The sequence below is a fragment of the Pleurodeles waltl genome, chromosome 11 (genome assembly GCF_031143425.1).
Source record: "Pleurodeles waltl isolate 20211129_DDA chromosome 11, aPleWal1.hap1.20221129, whole genome shotgun sequence".
Lineage (NCBI taxonomy): Eukaryota > Metazoa > Chordata > Amphibia > Caudata > Salamandridae > Pleurodeles > Pleurodeles waltl.
In genome coordinates, this window is record NC_090450.1 from 817,774,121 (window position 1) to 817,787,740 (window position 13,620).

Genomic DNA, 13,620 nt, shown 5'->3' on the forward strand with positions numbered 1-13,620 from the left:
GAGGTCCCGTGATGCAGTCTTTTGTTGCCTGCGGTTGCAGGGGGAAGATTCCGTCGACCCACGGGAGATTTCTTCGGAGCTTCTAGTGCAGAGAGGAGGCAGGCTACCCCCACAGCATGCACCACTAGGAAAACAGTCGAGAAGGCGGCAGGATCAGCGATACAAGGTTGCGGTAGTCGTCTTTGCTACTTTGTTGCGGTTTTGCAGGAGTCCTGAGCAGTCAGCGGTCGATTCCTTGGCAGAAAGTGAAGAGAGAGATGCAGAGGAACTCTGGTGAGCTCTTGCATTCGTTATCTAAAGAATTCCCCAAAGCAGAGACCCTAAATAGCCAGAAAAGGAGGTTTGGCTACCTAGGAAGGAGGATAGGCTAGCAACACAGGTAAGAGCCTATCAGGAGAAGTCTCTGACGTCACCTGCTGGCACTGGCCACTCAGAGCAGTCCAGTGTGCCAGCAGCACCTCTGTTTCCAAGATGGCAGAGGTCTGGAGCACACTGGAGGAGTTCTGGGCACCTCCCCTGGGAGGTGCAGGTCAGGGGAGTGGTCACTCCCCTTTCCTTTGTCCAGTTTCGCGCCAGAGCAGGGCTGGGGGGTCCCTTAACCGGTGTAGACTGGCTTATGCAGAGATGAGCACCATCTGTGCCCATCAAAGCATTTCCAGAGGCTACTCCTCCCCAGCCCTGACACCTTTTTCCAAAGGGAGAGGGTGTAACACCCTCTCTCTGAGGAAGTCCTTTGTTCTGCCTTCCTGGGCCAAGCCTGGCTGGACCCCAAGAGGGCAGAAACCTGTCTGAGGGGTTGGCAGCAGCAGCAGCTGCAGTGAAACCCCGGGAAAGGTAGTTTGGCAGGACCCGGGTCTGTGCTAGAGACCCGGGGGATCATGGAATTGTCTCCCCAATGCCAGGATGGCCTTGGGGTGACAATTCCATGATCTTAGACATGTTACATGGCCATGTTCGGAGTTACCATTGTGACGCTATACATAGGTAGTGACCTATGTATAGTGCACGCGTGTAATGGTGTCCCCGCACTCACAAAGTCCGGGGAATTTGCCCTGAACGATGTGGGGGCACCTTGGCTAGTGCCAGGGTGCCCACACACTAAGTAACTTGGCACCCAACCTTCACCAGGTGAAGGTTAGCCAGAGCCAACATGTCATTTGGATGTCCAACAAAGCAGGTCATGCTACACTAACAGTCCTCCATAAAGCCATCTAACAAGTTTTTTGCTGCTCACCGCCACATTATATGTTCCTCAATGCAATCTATGCACAGTAATTTAGCAGATTCTGAACATGAGGCATTTAGAAATCGCTTATATAAGCAGGGGCATATTTACACAGGCTTAAGGATCTATGATGGAAAAGGTTCTACCTTTATATGTATGCAACTGAATTGTCAGCCAGATTTGGTAAACACAGAAAAAAGAGCACCATGGATCCCATCCATAGTACACTGAATGAGGTCCACAGTACAAACACAACATGGGCTTTCAAACAGAGCCACTTTAGAGCTTTCCAGAATTTGCAGGCCCTATACAAAAAGGTACGGTTGATACTTTTTGGGCAACCTAAATGTGCCACATGAGATATTCCAGATGACAAGGTAAAGAAGGGTTTCTGTAATCTAGACAGGATACCAGAGATTTTTCCAAATTTGGGAAAGGTTTAGCAATATCTTCCAAAGGACCATGGGCTGACAAAGCACAAGGATGCCACAGTCATTTATTTAGTAACCTAGATTTTTTACCTTCTGGACCAGAGTTTGTTGCACCCCAAAATCTTTCAACAGTACTTTGTGCCACTTATGACTATTACCGATGACAATCTTGGTGGTGTTAGATTTTATCCAGTGGCTGCTCGCCTACTCCCAGACCTCGAGCATGCAGTGCCAAACGTAGTTAGCAACAAAACACAGATATCCAACCAAACAGAAGATAATTTGTTGGTATGCATTTAGAAATTGAGACAGCTGCTTACTCTAACTGAGCCAGTCCTCGGGTTTCAAACATTCAAAATGATCTGGGATATGGAGGACCCTTGGGGTACATCACAGCTTGCTGGACTGTACTTGAAAGAAACAGGGAGGAGGTAAGATAGGGCACATGGTGGCTCACCCATACAGACTTCAAAGCTACAAGCTCCCTATTTATTGACCTATTTTTTTTTTAATCATATGGACAGTGAACAATAGATTTTTATTCACTCTCCAATAAAAATGACTCTCCTTGGGTTCTGCAGCAGCCAGTGATATTGCCATGAAGGCACCTGCACCAGCCATCAGAGAGATTGTCCAGGGCTGAGGAAGCCCCTGCCCAGGGCCTTAGTGCTTCCCCATGTGTGATGCCCTAAAGCATCACAGCTAAAAGTGGTCCTGGATGCTGTAGGCTGAGACCATGCAATGCTCGGGCTACATGCCAATCAGCCCATCACCTCACCCTTCCCCGATTCGTCACGACCTTGTGCAGGTTTGAGGTTTCAGTTTCATGTTCCAGTGCTGGTTTTGCAGTAAACAAGGGTAAATAGCTTGAATAAATATAAGTCAAATAACAAAATATAAACCAAAGTACAGTAGGCTAACAAGGGAATCATTCCAACCCTAACTCATGAAATCTAAGTAGATATGATCAACAAGATCTGCATATGTATCTTAGTACTGAGCATCAAAGTAATAAAAAAAACAAATTCAACATTCGGGCGCAAACAAGAAAACAAACCTTTTTAACTTAAAGTGTCAAACAAAAGACACAGATATGCAGGATTATCCAAATCCCAGCATCCAATAGGCTAATGACCCAAAATTGTCCCATCAAGCCCATAGACAGGGCCAAAAGTACAGGCAGTCCCCTCTGACAAGATAGTTCGACTGGGACCAAATCCGTTGATAACAAAATTATTTGGGTGTTGTCAAACTGGTTTCAAAGAAGTAAGTAGTGGACTGACATCAACGTTTCAGTCTTTTGTATAATTAATAAGCGAGACCATACGGAGGACAATGCTGAGAAACAAAATGCCCTGTAGATTTCAATTATGCATAAAATAGAGAACAAAAGCAAACTAAGACAAATGCCTCGACAAACTGAAGTTAAAATAAAATCTGTGTTACACCTGTGTCGAGGTGAACATGAACAAGTACAAAACCAAATAGTGTGGCATTCTGTGACCAACTAAAACCATCCGGACTAAATCCAGACAATATAGCTTGGCAATGTGAACATGCCATACGTGCTAAAGTGTAAAACAAACAATTATCTATACATTTTGAATACCTATCCTTTTTGTATTATCGGTCTCTGAAACATGCACATAGTGATGACAAATGGATTTATTATCAATTTTAGCTGAACACAATCCTTCTTATGGCAGCATGAAAAGTAACTAATACTTTGAGAAAGAGTAACAGTCAGTAGAAATGTTATCAAGCGAAAAAATCTTAAGGGCCTATAAAAGCAGCACCAAACTGCTTACCAATTTTACTTTGAAGAGAGTTCTGATCAATTAGAACACACAATGGGGTACTGTTGCTTTATTCCCGAGTATCGATATAAATGGCCAGAGAGTGGATGTCAGCAGCCATTTTAAGACTAGACTGCACAACGTAATGCTTAACCAATGTATTGTACATTCATGGCTCCCATCATTCAATGGAATAGTATTGTTTCTTTGTTGATATCACTAGCTGCAACTCCAGAAATAAACACCATGGTAGTATGGTGATTGAAACGGCTGAACAATGTATCTATCATGGGAAAGGGAGCACAATGATGAATAAAACAATGGAAATCAGCAGTCATTTTAATGCTGCAGTTCAACAACTAGACCGCACAATGAAAACTCGTGAGTTTATATTGTACACTCATGGCGATCATTGTTCCAGTGCTGGTTGAAGCAGGAAGGAGTTTTCTAGAGCCTGAAGAGGGCCTGGGGATACAGCAAGTTAAGAAAGTTAAATGTTTTGTTGGAAAGTGTGTGTGTCTGTGAGAAAGAGCATGGCCATGTATTTGCATCAGTGAAAGTGAGACAGAAAGTACTGACCGAAGTGGCAGCGAGAAAGAGAGAGCCTGTGAGTGAAAATTAGTGAGTGACCTTAAGGCTGAGTGCAAATGAGCATGTTTGAGGGTAAGAGTGAGTGCAAGGGAGTGTGAATAAGAATGAGTGCAAGTCACTAGAGTGAGAATGAATGAGAGTGAGTGCAAGTGAGTAAGAAAGTGAGTGATTATGAATAGGTCTGAAGGTAGGTAAGTGAGAATGAATGAGGGAGAGAATACATAAGCATGAAAGACTGTAACTGAGTAAGAATTTGCTGGAGCGAGTGAAAAGTGAGAATGGGTAAAAGCCAGTCAAGTGAGTAAGTATGGAGAGGGTAAAAGTGAATGCAAGTGTAAATGAGATTAAATGAATGTGAGCGAATGCGGCTGAGTGATAATGAATAAGAGTGAGTGCAAGGGAGTGTGAATGACTGAGAGTATGAGTGAGAGAGGAGTATGAGTGAGAATGTGTGAGAATGAGGTAATATAAGTGAGCATGAGTGATTGAAGGTGCATGAGAAAAGTGAATAAGAATATGGTTTTGTGATTGCGAGTCTGCAGTTGTCCCTGGAATACTGACGGGAATTCTGGGCGTACAGAGACACCCAATGCAAAATGCTAGTGCTGTCATAATGGCGGTAATTCGTAGCAGACAGTGCATTATGAAGAAACTGGCAATGCCGTACTGAAGGCATTATGTGGAACTGGCATGCTCAAGTGAATACTTGGTACTGGCATATAGGAGGTCATACTTCGCACTGACAGAATACAGTAATGCTTGGCACTCACTTACTACAGGTAAAATGTGGTAATAGCGGTAATTCTTGGAAAAATGGACACCTGAGGCAAAATAATGACACTGGCATTCTCGGCATATGGGACACACATGGGAACAAATGGTGGAACTGAAATACTGAAGATAATTCTTAGTATATAAGGCATCAACTGCAAAATGCTGGTGTTAACACATTGGAAATAATTCTTCCCATATGGGAGAACAACTATGACATCTAAGAGGGAGGCAACCACAACAAACTGCTAGCCCTGACATACTTGAGATACGTTTTGATGTAAGGCTGACTTTGGTTAATGTACAGCATAAATGGCAAAAGCTTGGAACTGGCATATTGTATCTAGTATTCAAATCATTAACATTTATAAAGCGCGCTACTCACCCGTGCGGGTCTCAAGGCGCGAGTATTTGGCATAGGGGGAGACCCCATGACATATGGGGCGAAAACCATGACTAAATGTGTTACTGGCACAGTGGAGGCAATTTTGGCATGTTGGTGTGCCCACGGTATGTTATGAAAAAAACAGGGTCAACTCCTTGGAAGCATCAGGTGAAAGACTTAATATTTAATAGATACTGACTATTCAATAACATCTCTTTCAAAGCCTATGCCTTCTGAGCAAATGTATTTGAAAATTGTGCTTTAAAAAGCATTATTTGACCCCGTTTCGTAAAATATGTTTGGGGGGCAAGGGGGATTTAGTAAGAAGTCAGACTCAATCACTGAAACTCGAGCCAAGTATTACGCCCACCACTTTCAAAGGCCACTACTGGTAAAATATTTCCTGTGGCAGGCCATGAGGAATAGCATTAACCAGCCCGAAGCAGTCACAAGTACTGCGGCTGCTCTCAGGAATTTCAAATAAGATGCCTTGACTGGGGATTCAAGCTCTTGCATTTTATTCTGGCTTTCATAGACGGACCATGATTTTTTTAAGAAGAGAAAGCAGGTATGTTTCCTTCATGCAGTGATACCACAAGTATAAACTCTTACCCTAACCCAAAAAACTGCTTCCCCCACAGAACTACTTTTTTCCCTCCGGATTTCTAAGACTCCCCAAGTCATACCTTAGCCTCCTTTTTACCCATCCTCTATTCTCTGGATTTTCAGGTAGTAAGCGCCAACATATACTTAATCTCTATCAAACAGATCCTCTCCTGACACTGAATTTCTATCCAAAAGACTCGCCCTCTACTGCAAAATTAAGGTAGCAATCCATCCCGTCGAATCCTTCCCATGACCTAGGAAATATTTCCTACGTGCCCACCTTTTGCTTTGGGACCCACAGGCACTCACCTTGTTTCGGTTTCAGGAAGCCATTGCTGGCCTCCTCATGCATCACACGGATGAGTTCACCGTTCACTTCCCGAAAGATATTGAATTCTGGAGCCAGTGTGTGGATCACCGTAGAGAGATCCTGCTCCCGGATCTAAAAATGGGAAAACCAAAGAAAGTTCAAACTATTTAAAGCCATTACTGCACTTAATGCTAAATAGGCTGAATACAACATGTGACACCTTCTTACATCCTAGCCCAGAAGCCTGTCCTCACCAGAATATAATCTGTCTGGTATGTGGAAAGCATCAGCACCGAAACATTGTGCTCTGCCAATGGGGCGATCACTGACTTGGCAATCTTGGTCACTCCAACCGGCTGAGCGTCATTCGTCGAGCAGCCATTGGTCAGGACATTGAGCACCAGCCACGTGGCATCCACCGCCTGCAGAAACTCCGAAGAAGGCAGCTCTGGAAGGCAAGAGGAAGGAACATCAGCACAGTATGGTTAAGTGAAGAACAAGGTCAAAGGTGATCTGTCCAGCATTGTTTCAAAATGTATGTCGGGCATAAGAATATCACTGAAAAGTTTAAAAAGTAAACATAAAGGAAGAGACACTATGTTCCCACGGAGGGAGTCCTAACCATGAAAAATGAGATACCTCGATGAAAGGGGGCCCAGGGACAGCAGAGATCAAGGGAAATGGTACATAACAGTGTGAACAGGAAAGAGTTAAACTGAACACTGTAGGAACAATTGTAAATTATCATCTTTAAAAGACACACACAAAAAAGGAAAACACTACCAAAGTGGCCTCTCACTTTTGTCTATGCTGTCTGATTCAGCACATTCTGTATTAGGGATTGGGACAAAAGAAGGGGGCATTGAGGGCTTCAGCGGGATCCTGGCACAGAGGAGAAGTACACTGCTTCATCAGCGATGGAACACCCTGCCCTTCATAGGACACAGACAGGTTTTATTTCTGGCCACTAGGTTTACAGCTAGAGCCAAACAGCAACAGAATGGAAGATCAAGGCCGTCTAGAAAGTGGCTCTTCGGTAAAGGGATAACAATCTCACTGTGAAACATTAGCTGCCACAAGTTATTTGTGAATAAGCGCTGATCCATCAATATTATGTGGCTAAGTTTGCACTAACTGGTGAATCTTTGCTGTGTTTTCAGTAAACACAACTGTTTAGGGAATGAATCACAGCTAAGGAAGCAGAACTACTACTTAATGAACGAGCAGCAAGGGATGAAAGGCGGCTGTCAGAGGTACCAACAGCAACCCGTGGCAACTGTCTGCTTGACAGAAGACAGAATACGGGACCTGAAGAACAGGCAACTGGAGAGGTAGCTAGAGACCAGGAGATCAGATTGGTAGCCAAGGCCGCAGGCAACCAAGCAAGGAGAAATGTGCCTATGAATCAATGTGCAACCTAAGAAGTAGCAACAGAGATGTGGTTGTATCTGTCAACAAGGTGATTAGGTGCCATCGATCAGCATGTGAGCAAGTTGGAGTGGTGGCTTTATTACGCTTTTGACCAAACATTAAGCCAGGACCCCATCAACTGAAGGGCGACCTGACTGGGAGGGGTAATTACATACATTGATTGACTGGAAACCTGCCCATGACCATGGCATAGCAAGGGAGCTATACCATGGTACACATGCAAACAAACAGGGAAGCTAAGAGATGACTGGCAAGCACCCAGAAAGAAAGCATCATCATCATGTGACCAGACAGAGAGCCAGGGCTACTCAACAGAGTAGACCAGGAGCATGGGACTAATCGACCAGACAGGAAACAAGGGTGCAATCCAACTGACTACCTGCCATTTGGGCATTGGGTATTAGGGCCTGATCGATGGTAGACTAGCAGGGAGCTAGTCTAAGCACTGTCAATCTAAATGTCACCCATAAGAGTGCTGGTATAACGGACTGTCAATTGAACATTAAATCAAATCCTACTTGCCTGAACCTGATCAACCTCCTAGGAAAAAGCTTGGGACTGACTGACAAGTGATCTGGCTGGGAGACAGCACCTAATTAACAAGCAATATGCCAGGAACTGCAAGTCAAACGGTTGTATGACAGAACCACAAATGTAATTACAACAACTGCCTTTACAAACCTGGTAATTACAATGAATGCACTTACAACAGAAGTTTTTTTTACCACGAAAATGACTATCATGCAAATTTTGTTGTAAAGGCATGGATGGTAAAGACATATGCATGGTAGAAAAGAAAATGGTAAGTATAATATATCTATATATCTATCTATACACACACACGCATGTTGCCACCCACAAACCCTACCCACCTTAAACCCTAAAAATGCCCTTACCACCCCAAAACCCATGACCACTCTAAACCAAAAAAAATACCCTTACTACCCTAAAACCCATACCCACCCTAAATCCTAAAAATACCCTTACTACCTAAATCCCATACCCACCCTAAAACCTAAAAAATGCCATTTCCACCCCGAAATCCCATACCCATCCTAAAACCAAAAAATTTCCTTACCACCCCAAATTCCACACCCACCTTAAAGTCTAAAAATACCCTTACCATCCCAAAACCCATACCCACCATAAAACCTAAAAATGCCTCACCACCCTAAAACCTAAAAATGCCCTTACCTCCCCAAAACCCATACCCAGCCTAAAGCCTGAAAATGACCTTACCACCCCAAAACCCATACGCACCCTAAAACTTAAAAATGACCTTACCATCCCAAAACCCATATCCAGCCTAAAACCTAAAAACCCTATCTATCTATCTATCTATCTATCTATCTATATATATATATACACACACACACACACACACACACACACACACACACATATACACACACAAACACACACACACATACATACAAAATACTCTTAAACCACTTAATACTTACCTGTACTTAGCTGCACCACCTTTACCATGCATATGCCTTTACCATTCATGCCTTTAGAACAAAATGTGTGGTAAAGGCATGTGCGCGGTAAAGGCATGTGCGCGGTAATGGCAACGTTGTAAACGATGTTTCCCAAGTTAAACAACTGAACAAGAAAGGAACTGAGGGGTCAGGCTCACAGAACAGGGCTCCAGTGGCACAGAACCTGGCACCGTCTTAACTAATAGCAAAGGGGAGCCAAAGGTTCCTACACAAAAGGACATCAGTTGGGAACTCTGCCAGCATTGTGTTCCATAGAAGGCGGAAAGAATGGAGGAAGGAGATGAAGGACAAAGGGGAAGACAGGGAGCATACAAGGAAATCAAAAATCCACTTACGCACAGCAGGTTTTTCATTCTCTAACACTCTGTGGAGGACTAAGTCTTAAATATTGAGCGATGGACATGCAGGGTGGGGGCCGCTTCTGCCCTAAGGGTTCCCAAAGGGATAAGCCCAGGCTCCATAAACAGCTCTGACCCATGTAATCTGGAAAGGACCTTTGCCTAAAAGCACAGCTTTTTATTTAATTTTGCTCCAAAACATACATAATTCACATATGCTTGAACATTATATATAGAAGCCATGCTGCCTAGAAAAGGTAGAATTACCAAAGTCAAAGAGCAGAAAAAACCCCTCCGCCCAGCTCTTCATTTCAGCCACGTTACACCGGTAGGGCTGCCCAGATTTCAAGCACGCTGATACACAGGACAGGTCAAAAATGGTGGGAAGGGCAGACTAAACAGATCGAGATATCGAACTATGCCTCACAGAAACACTGCAGCGGATGAGCTGAAAGCCTCTGTTTTATCATATATATATATATATATATATATATGTATATATATATATATATATATATATATATATATATATATATATATATATATATATATATATATATATATATATTAGTCTCCTCGCCCTTGCCTTTATTCCAGTACTTCAGATCCCATGTGTCGTCAGGCCATCTGGAGTGACTAGTTCCAATATTATCACCCATAAGCTTCATTGCCTCCAGTTTCACCCATACTGACTTAATTTAATGTAGTTCCACTGCTATTTGTATATAAGAGAAAAGTACAGGAAGAGAAGGGAATAGTGGAAGAAAGAAGAAGGGAGAGAAAGAAGTAGTAAGGTGAGAATGGGAGGTAAGAGATGCAAGGAAGAAGAGAGGTAAGGTTTTGAGTAAAAGGAAGAATAAAGAGGAAGCATGTCAGAGAGAAGGGAAATTAGGAAATGATTACACAGGATATGACACCTGGGAAGAAACAGACGGAAGCACAAAAAATTAGATGGGGAGAAAAAGATGCTAATAAAGTAGGACCTTTGACAAAGGAATCATTTGACTACTAAAGGGGAATTTGGATATACTCAGATATGGGCTTCCAATTTAATAAGCCCTTACACTTTTACATGGCCTCCTTTCTGAGATGACCTTAAGATAATTTGATCACTCGCTGCTGTCGGTCTTTTAATCATATTTTTACTGCTGAGGGAAGACACTCAGATGGGCTGCTACAGTCTCATAAAAAAGCAGAAGGATGGCAGGCAATAATCAGTGGGTGGTAGTGCTACTTAAACAGCTGTACCCTGCCCTCTCCATCAGTAGCATGCCAAGTATGCTACAGGTCTTCAGTCTGAGATGACATGAAGACAGAGCCAAACGGTGGACACAGAAATTTCCTCCGATACTGGAGAATTAGGGAAGGATGTCATGGACAGGAAGAAATCTGCTGTTTGTCACGGAACGGTCAGAGTCAGTCTTTGATCACAGCTTGACCTCAGAATCATTTGAAAACGAGGATTGATTAGATTGATAAAGTATATATATGTTTTGAAGACAATACGAAGGCCAACAGGTGTCTCCTCAAAATGTCCATATGGCACTCATGCATCAAGACACCAGAACTAATTTCATTAGCTGGTAAAGTTTTGGAAAGTGCAAAATTAATCCCTTTGTCATGCAAGCTCTCAGGGTAGATCGTGGCACTCTGAAAGGTCTCTTGGCCTGGTAACATTCCAACACTGTTCTTGTTAGTTTACAAATTACAGGAGAGCACCTACATGTGGTCTCAGTTTTCAGACATAACTTCACTAAGAGTGGCCTCTTGATTGCCTCGGATTCACTGTAACCTTGTTATAAAGCTGAGTCAGATGTATGTGGCTCTCGTAACTGTCATTGCCCAGTTTCATACAATCTAGGGATCCGTGGTCCGGACATTTCCTCACCTTTAATGTCCTCACTAATGCCATTCGTTGCACGTGGGACGAGAGTGGGGTTGAGCCAAAAACAAACGTGGCTTTACATCTGCAATTACATTTTTCCAATAACATAAATCCCTTAATTGAGCACCTCTATCATGATTAAGATTACTGGAATTTTCTGACCCACTCTATTCTGGGCAGAGTCCCAGTCACTAACAAGCATTTGCAATGCAATGGGTCTCGCATTTGCTTGCGTTAGAGCTATTGGTATTGTAAATTCATAACTGGACTTTTCTTGCCACATAAATTGTTCAACCCTGCCTCATAACTTGGTCTTTTCCTGTCAGATAATTCCAGTGGCCCTGCATATAACTAAAGCATTTCCATTTTCCTTCTTCCTCTATCGCAAAATGCAAGATATGGACATGTTGCATTCAAGAGAAAAGGAGTCTAGTCACCAGGTCACTTTACTTGTGCCTATTTCATAGCATTAAGAAGCATATTGGTGCTAATCTCACCTGGTTTCTAACACCATGTTGGGCGGTTGCTATGAATATGGTGTGATACCCGTCATGGATCAACAACGAGCAGAATAATAACGCATGAAAAAAAAAAACACTGCCTGCAGCCGGTAGCTCTGTGGTAGGGGCAAAGAGTTCAAGCAAAATACTTCCAGGGCACAGAACCAGTCCTTGTATTTTCAGTTACGACTCTTTTGCGGGCCAAGCCTCGATTTGAAAACATTTGGAGTTGAAACAAAGTTTAACCCATATACACCAGTAGGCTGTTTATTGTCGAACAGGCAGTGTGTAGCCCAAAAAACATTCTGCCCGATAGTGCCAAGCTCACAAGATGCCATATAGAAAAAAAACAAAGAAATCGAACTCCATTTGATCCCGAAAGGGAATGTTAATGCTCTGAAAGAGCAAAATAAAGAAAGGGTGAGGGGCAGGAGGATGAGACTGATTTGACATAAAAGACAATCTAAAAAAAGCAAGCCATTTCGAGCTATGTAAAGTTTCAGCATTTTAGATTGTAGAATTCCCACGTTCGGTTACAGAAGGTAAGGGGTATATCTCGGTTAAGGAAAACCGACCAACAGATAGTTTCTATTGCGAATTGTGTTAAGAAGTAAACGTGAAACAAACATTAATCAAAGAACGTTGTGTGTGTATATTGAGTTTGTATGAGATTAAAACGTAAGTCTATTGTGCGTTTACACAAAAAATAAAACGTAATGTTTTCAAGTCTACCGCCTATCCACACTAGCTGCGGAATTTGCTGGTGGGCCAAGAGCAGCTCCTGCTTCCGACGTCATCGAGGAAGCCGCTGCCCACCCTGGATTTCAAAATAGTTTTGGACTGGTGAGGCGACTGTGAATGAAACAGAACCGAAGATAGGTGGATCAGTGTAGCCATGGATCGCAACGCGAAGGGGAGATGGAGGTCACGCTTGAAGCTGCCATGGCCGCGTGAAAGGGAGAGACAAAAGAGAAAAGAAGTTCACCCACACTAAAGTATGTGGGTGACCGTGCAATAAGCCATGTAACAGGGTCAGCCTGCAAGGCAGTAACAAGCCAGGCTCAAGGCGGGACAAACGTTAGGCATTTACCAACATAAAGGGATTTTTGAAAGGCAAGCCAAAGAGCGAATGAAAGTGATGAGCGTGGTTAAAGCCCAGAGATAAAGAACAACACTTTGGAAAGCAGTGTTTCCGTGCTGCTATGCTCAACCTAGAAAGGTGGCTTTTCCCAGGCTTCCTTACATGTTACACAACTATCCCTTCCCCCTCCAACATACATTCTTTAATAAACTTACAGCAGCCTTGCACACCTTTCTGTGGCAATACTGTGTGCCTCGTGTGTCAACGCTCAAATGATACAAATCTACTTTTGAATGAGGCCTAGCCATGGCAGACCTCTTTTACTGCAATTGAGCACCTCAGCTCCTTGTACTTAACTGGAGATATATATATATATATATATATATATATATATATATATATATATATATATATATATATACACATATACACACACACACACACACACACACACACACACACACACACACCAGTGACCCACCTTGATCTTAAGACATGGTCTAATACTCTGGAACAAATCTGTTGGCAGCGGAGACTTGCATAGGAGACCCCACTATAGCAGGGAACACTGCTTGCTGAGGGAGCTGCACTACCTGATTTCGAGGGCAGCATTTTGACTTTAGGACTGGTCCTTTCACATTCCACCCTTAAGGACTTTACATAATTACCAGGGGCTTCGGACTACTTCACACTCAATTTCATAAATTCCTTCAGTTTAGACTTGCACTGCTTCCTTATTTGCAGTAAGCAGACTCAACCCAGACT

The 13,620-nt window shown here is 43.1% G+C and overlaps 1 protein-coding gene across 1 annotated transcript in view; it reads right to left on the reverse strand.

Annotated features, from left to right (window-relative positions):
• The window catches only part of CASTOR1 (cytosolic arginine sensor for mTORC1 subunit 1), a 103,146-nt gene that overhangs the window by 57,581 nt on the left and 31,945 nt on the right, over positions 1-13,620 (reverse strand). Inside the window, exons 3-4 of the mRNA XM_069214619.1 lie at positions 6,370-6,563; positions 6,115-6,247 (exon numbers count right to left, since the gene is read on the reverse strand). Coding sequence (XP_069070720.1) covers positions 6,115-6,247; positions 6,370-6,563 — 327 coding nt within the window. The remainder of the gene's footprint in view (positions 1-6,114; positions 6,248-6,369; positions 6,564-13,620) is intronic.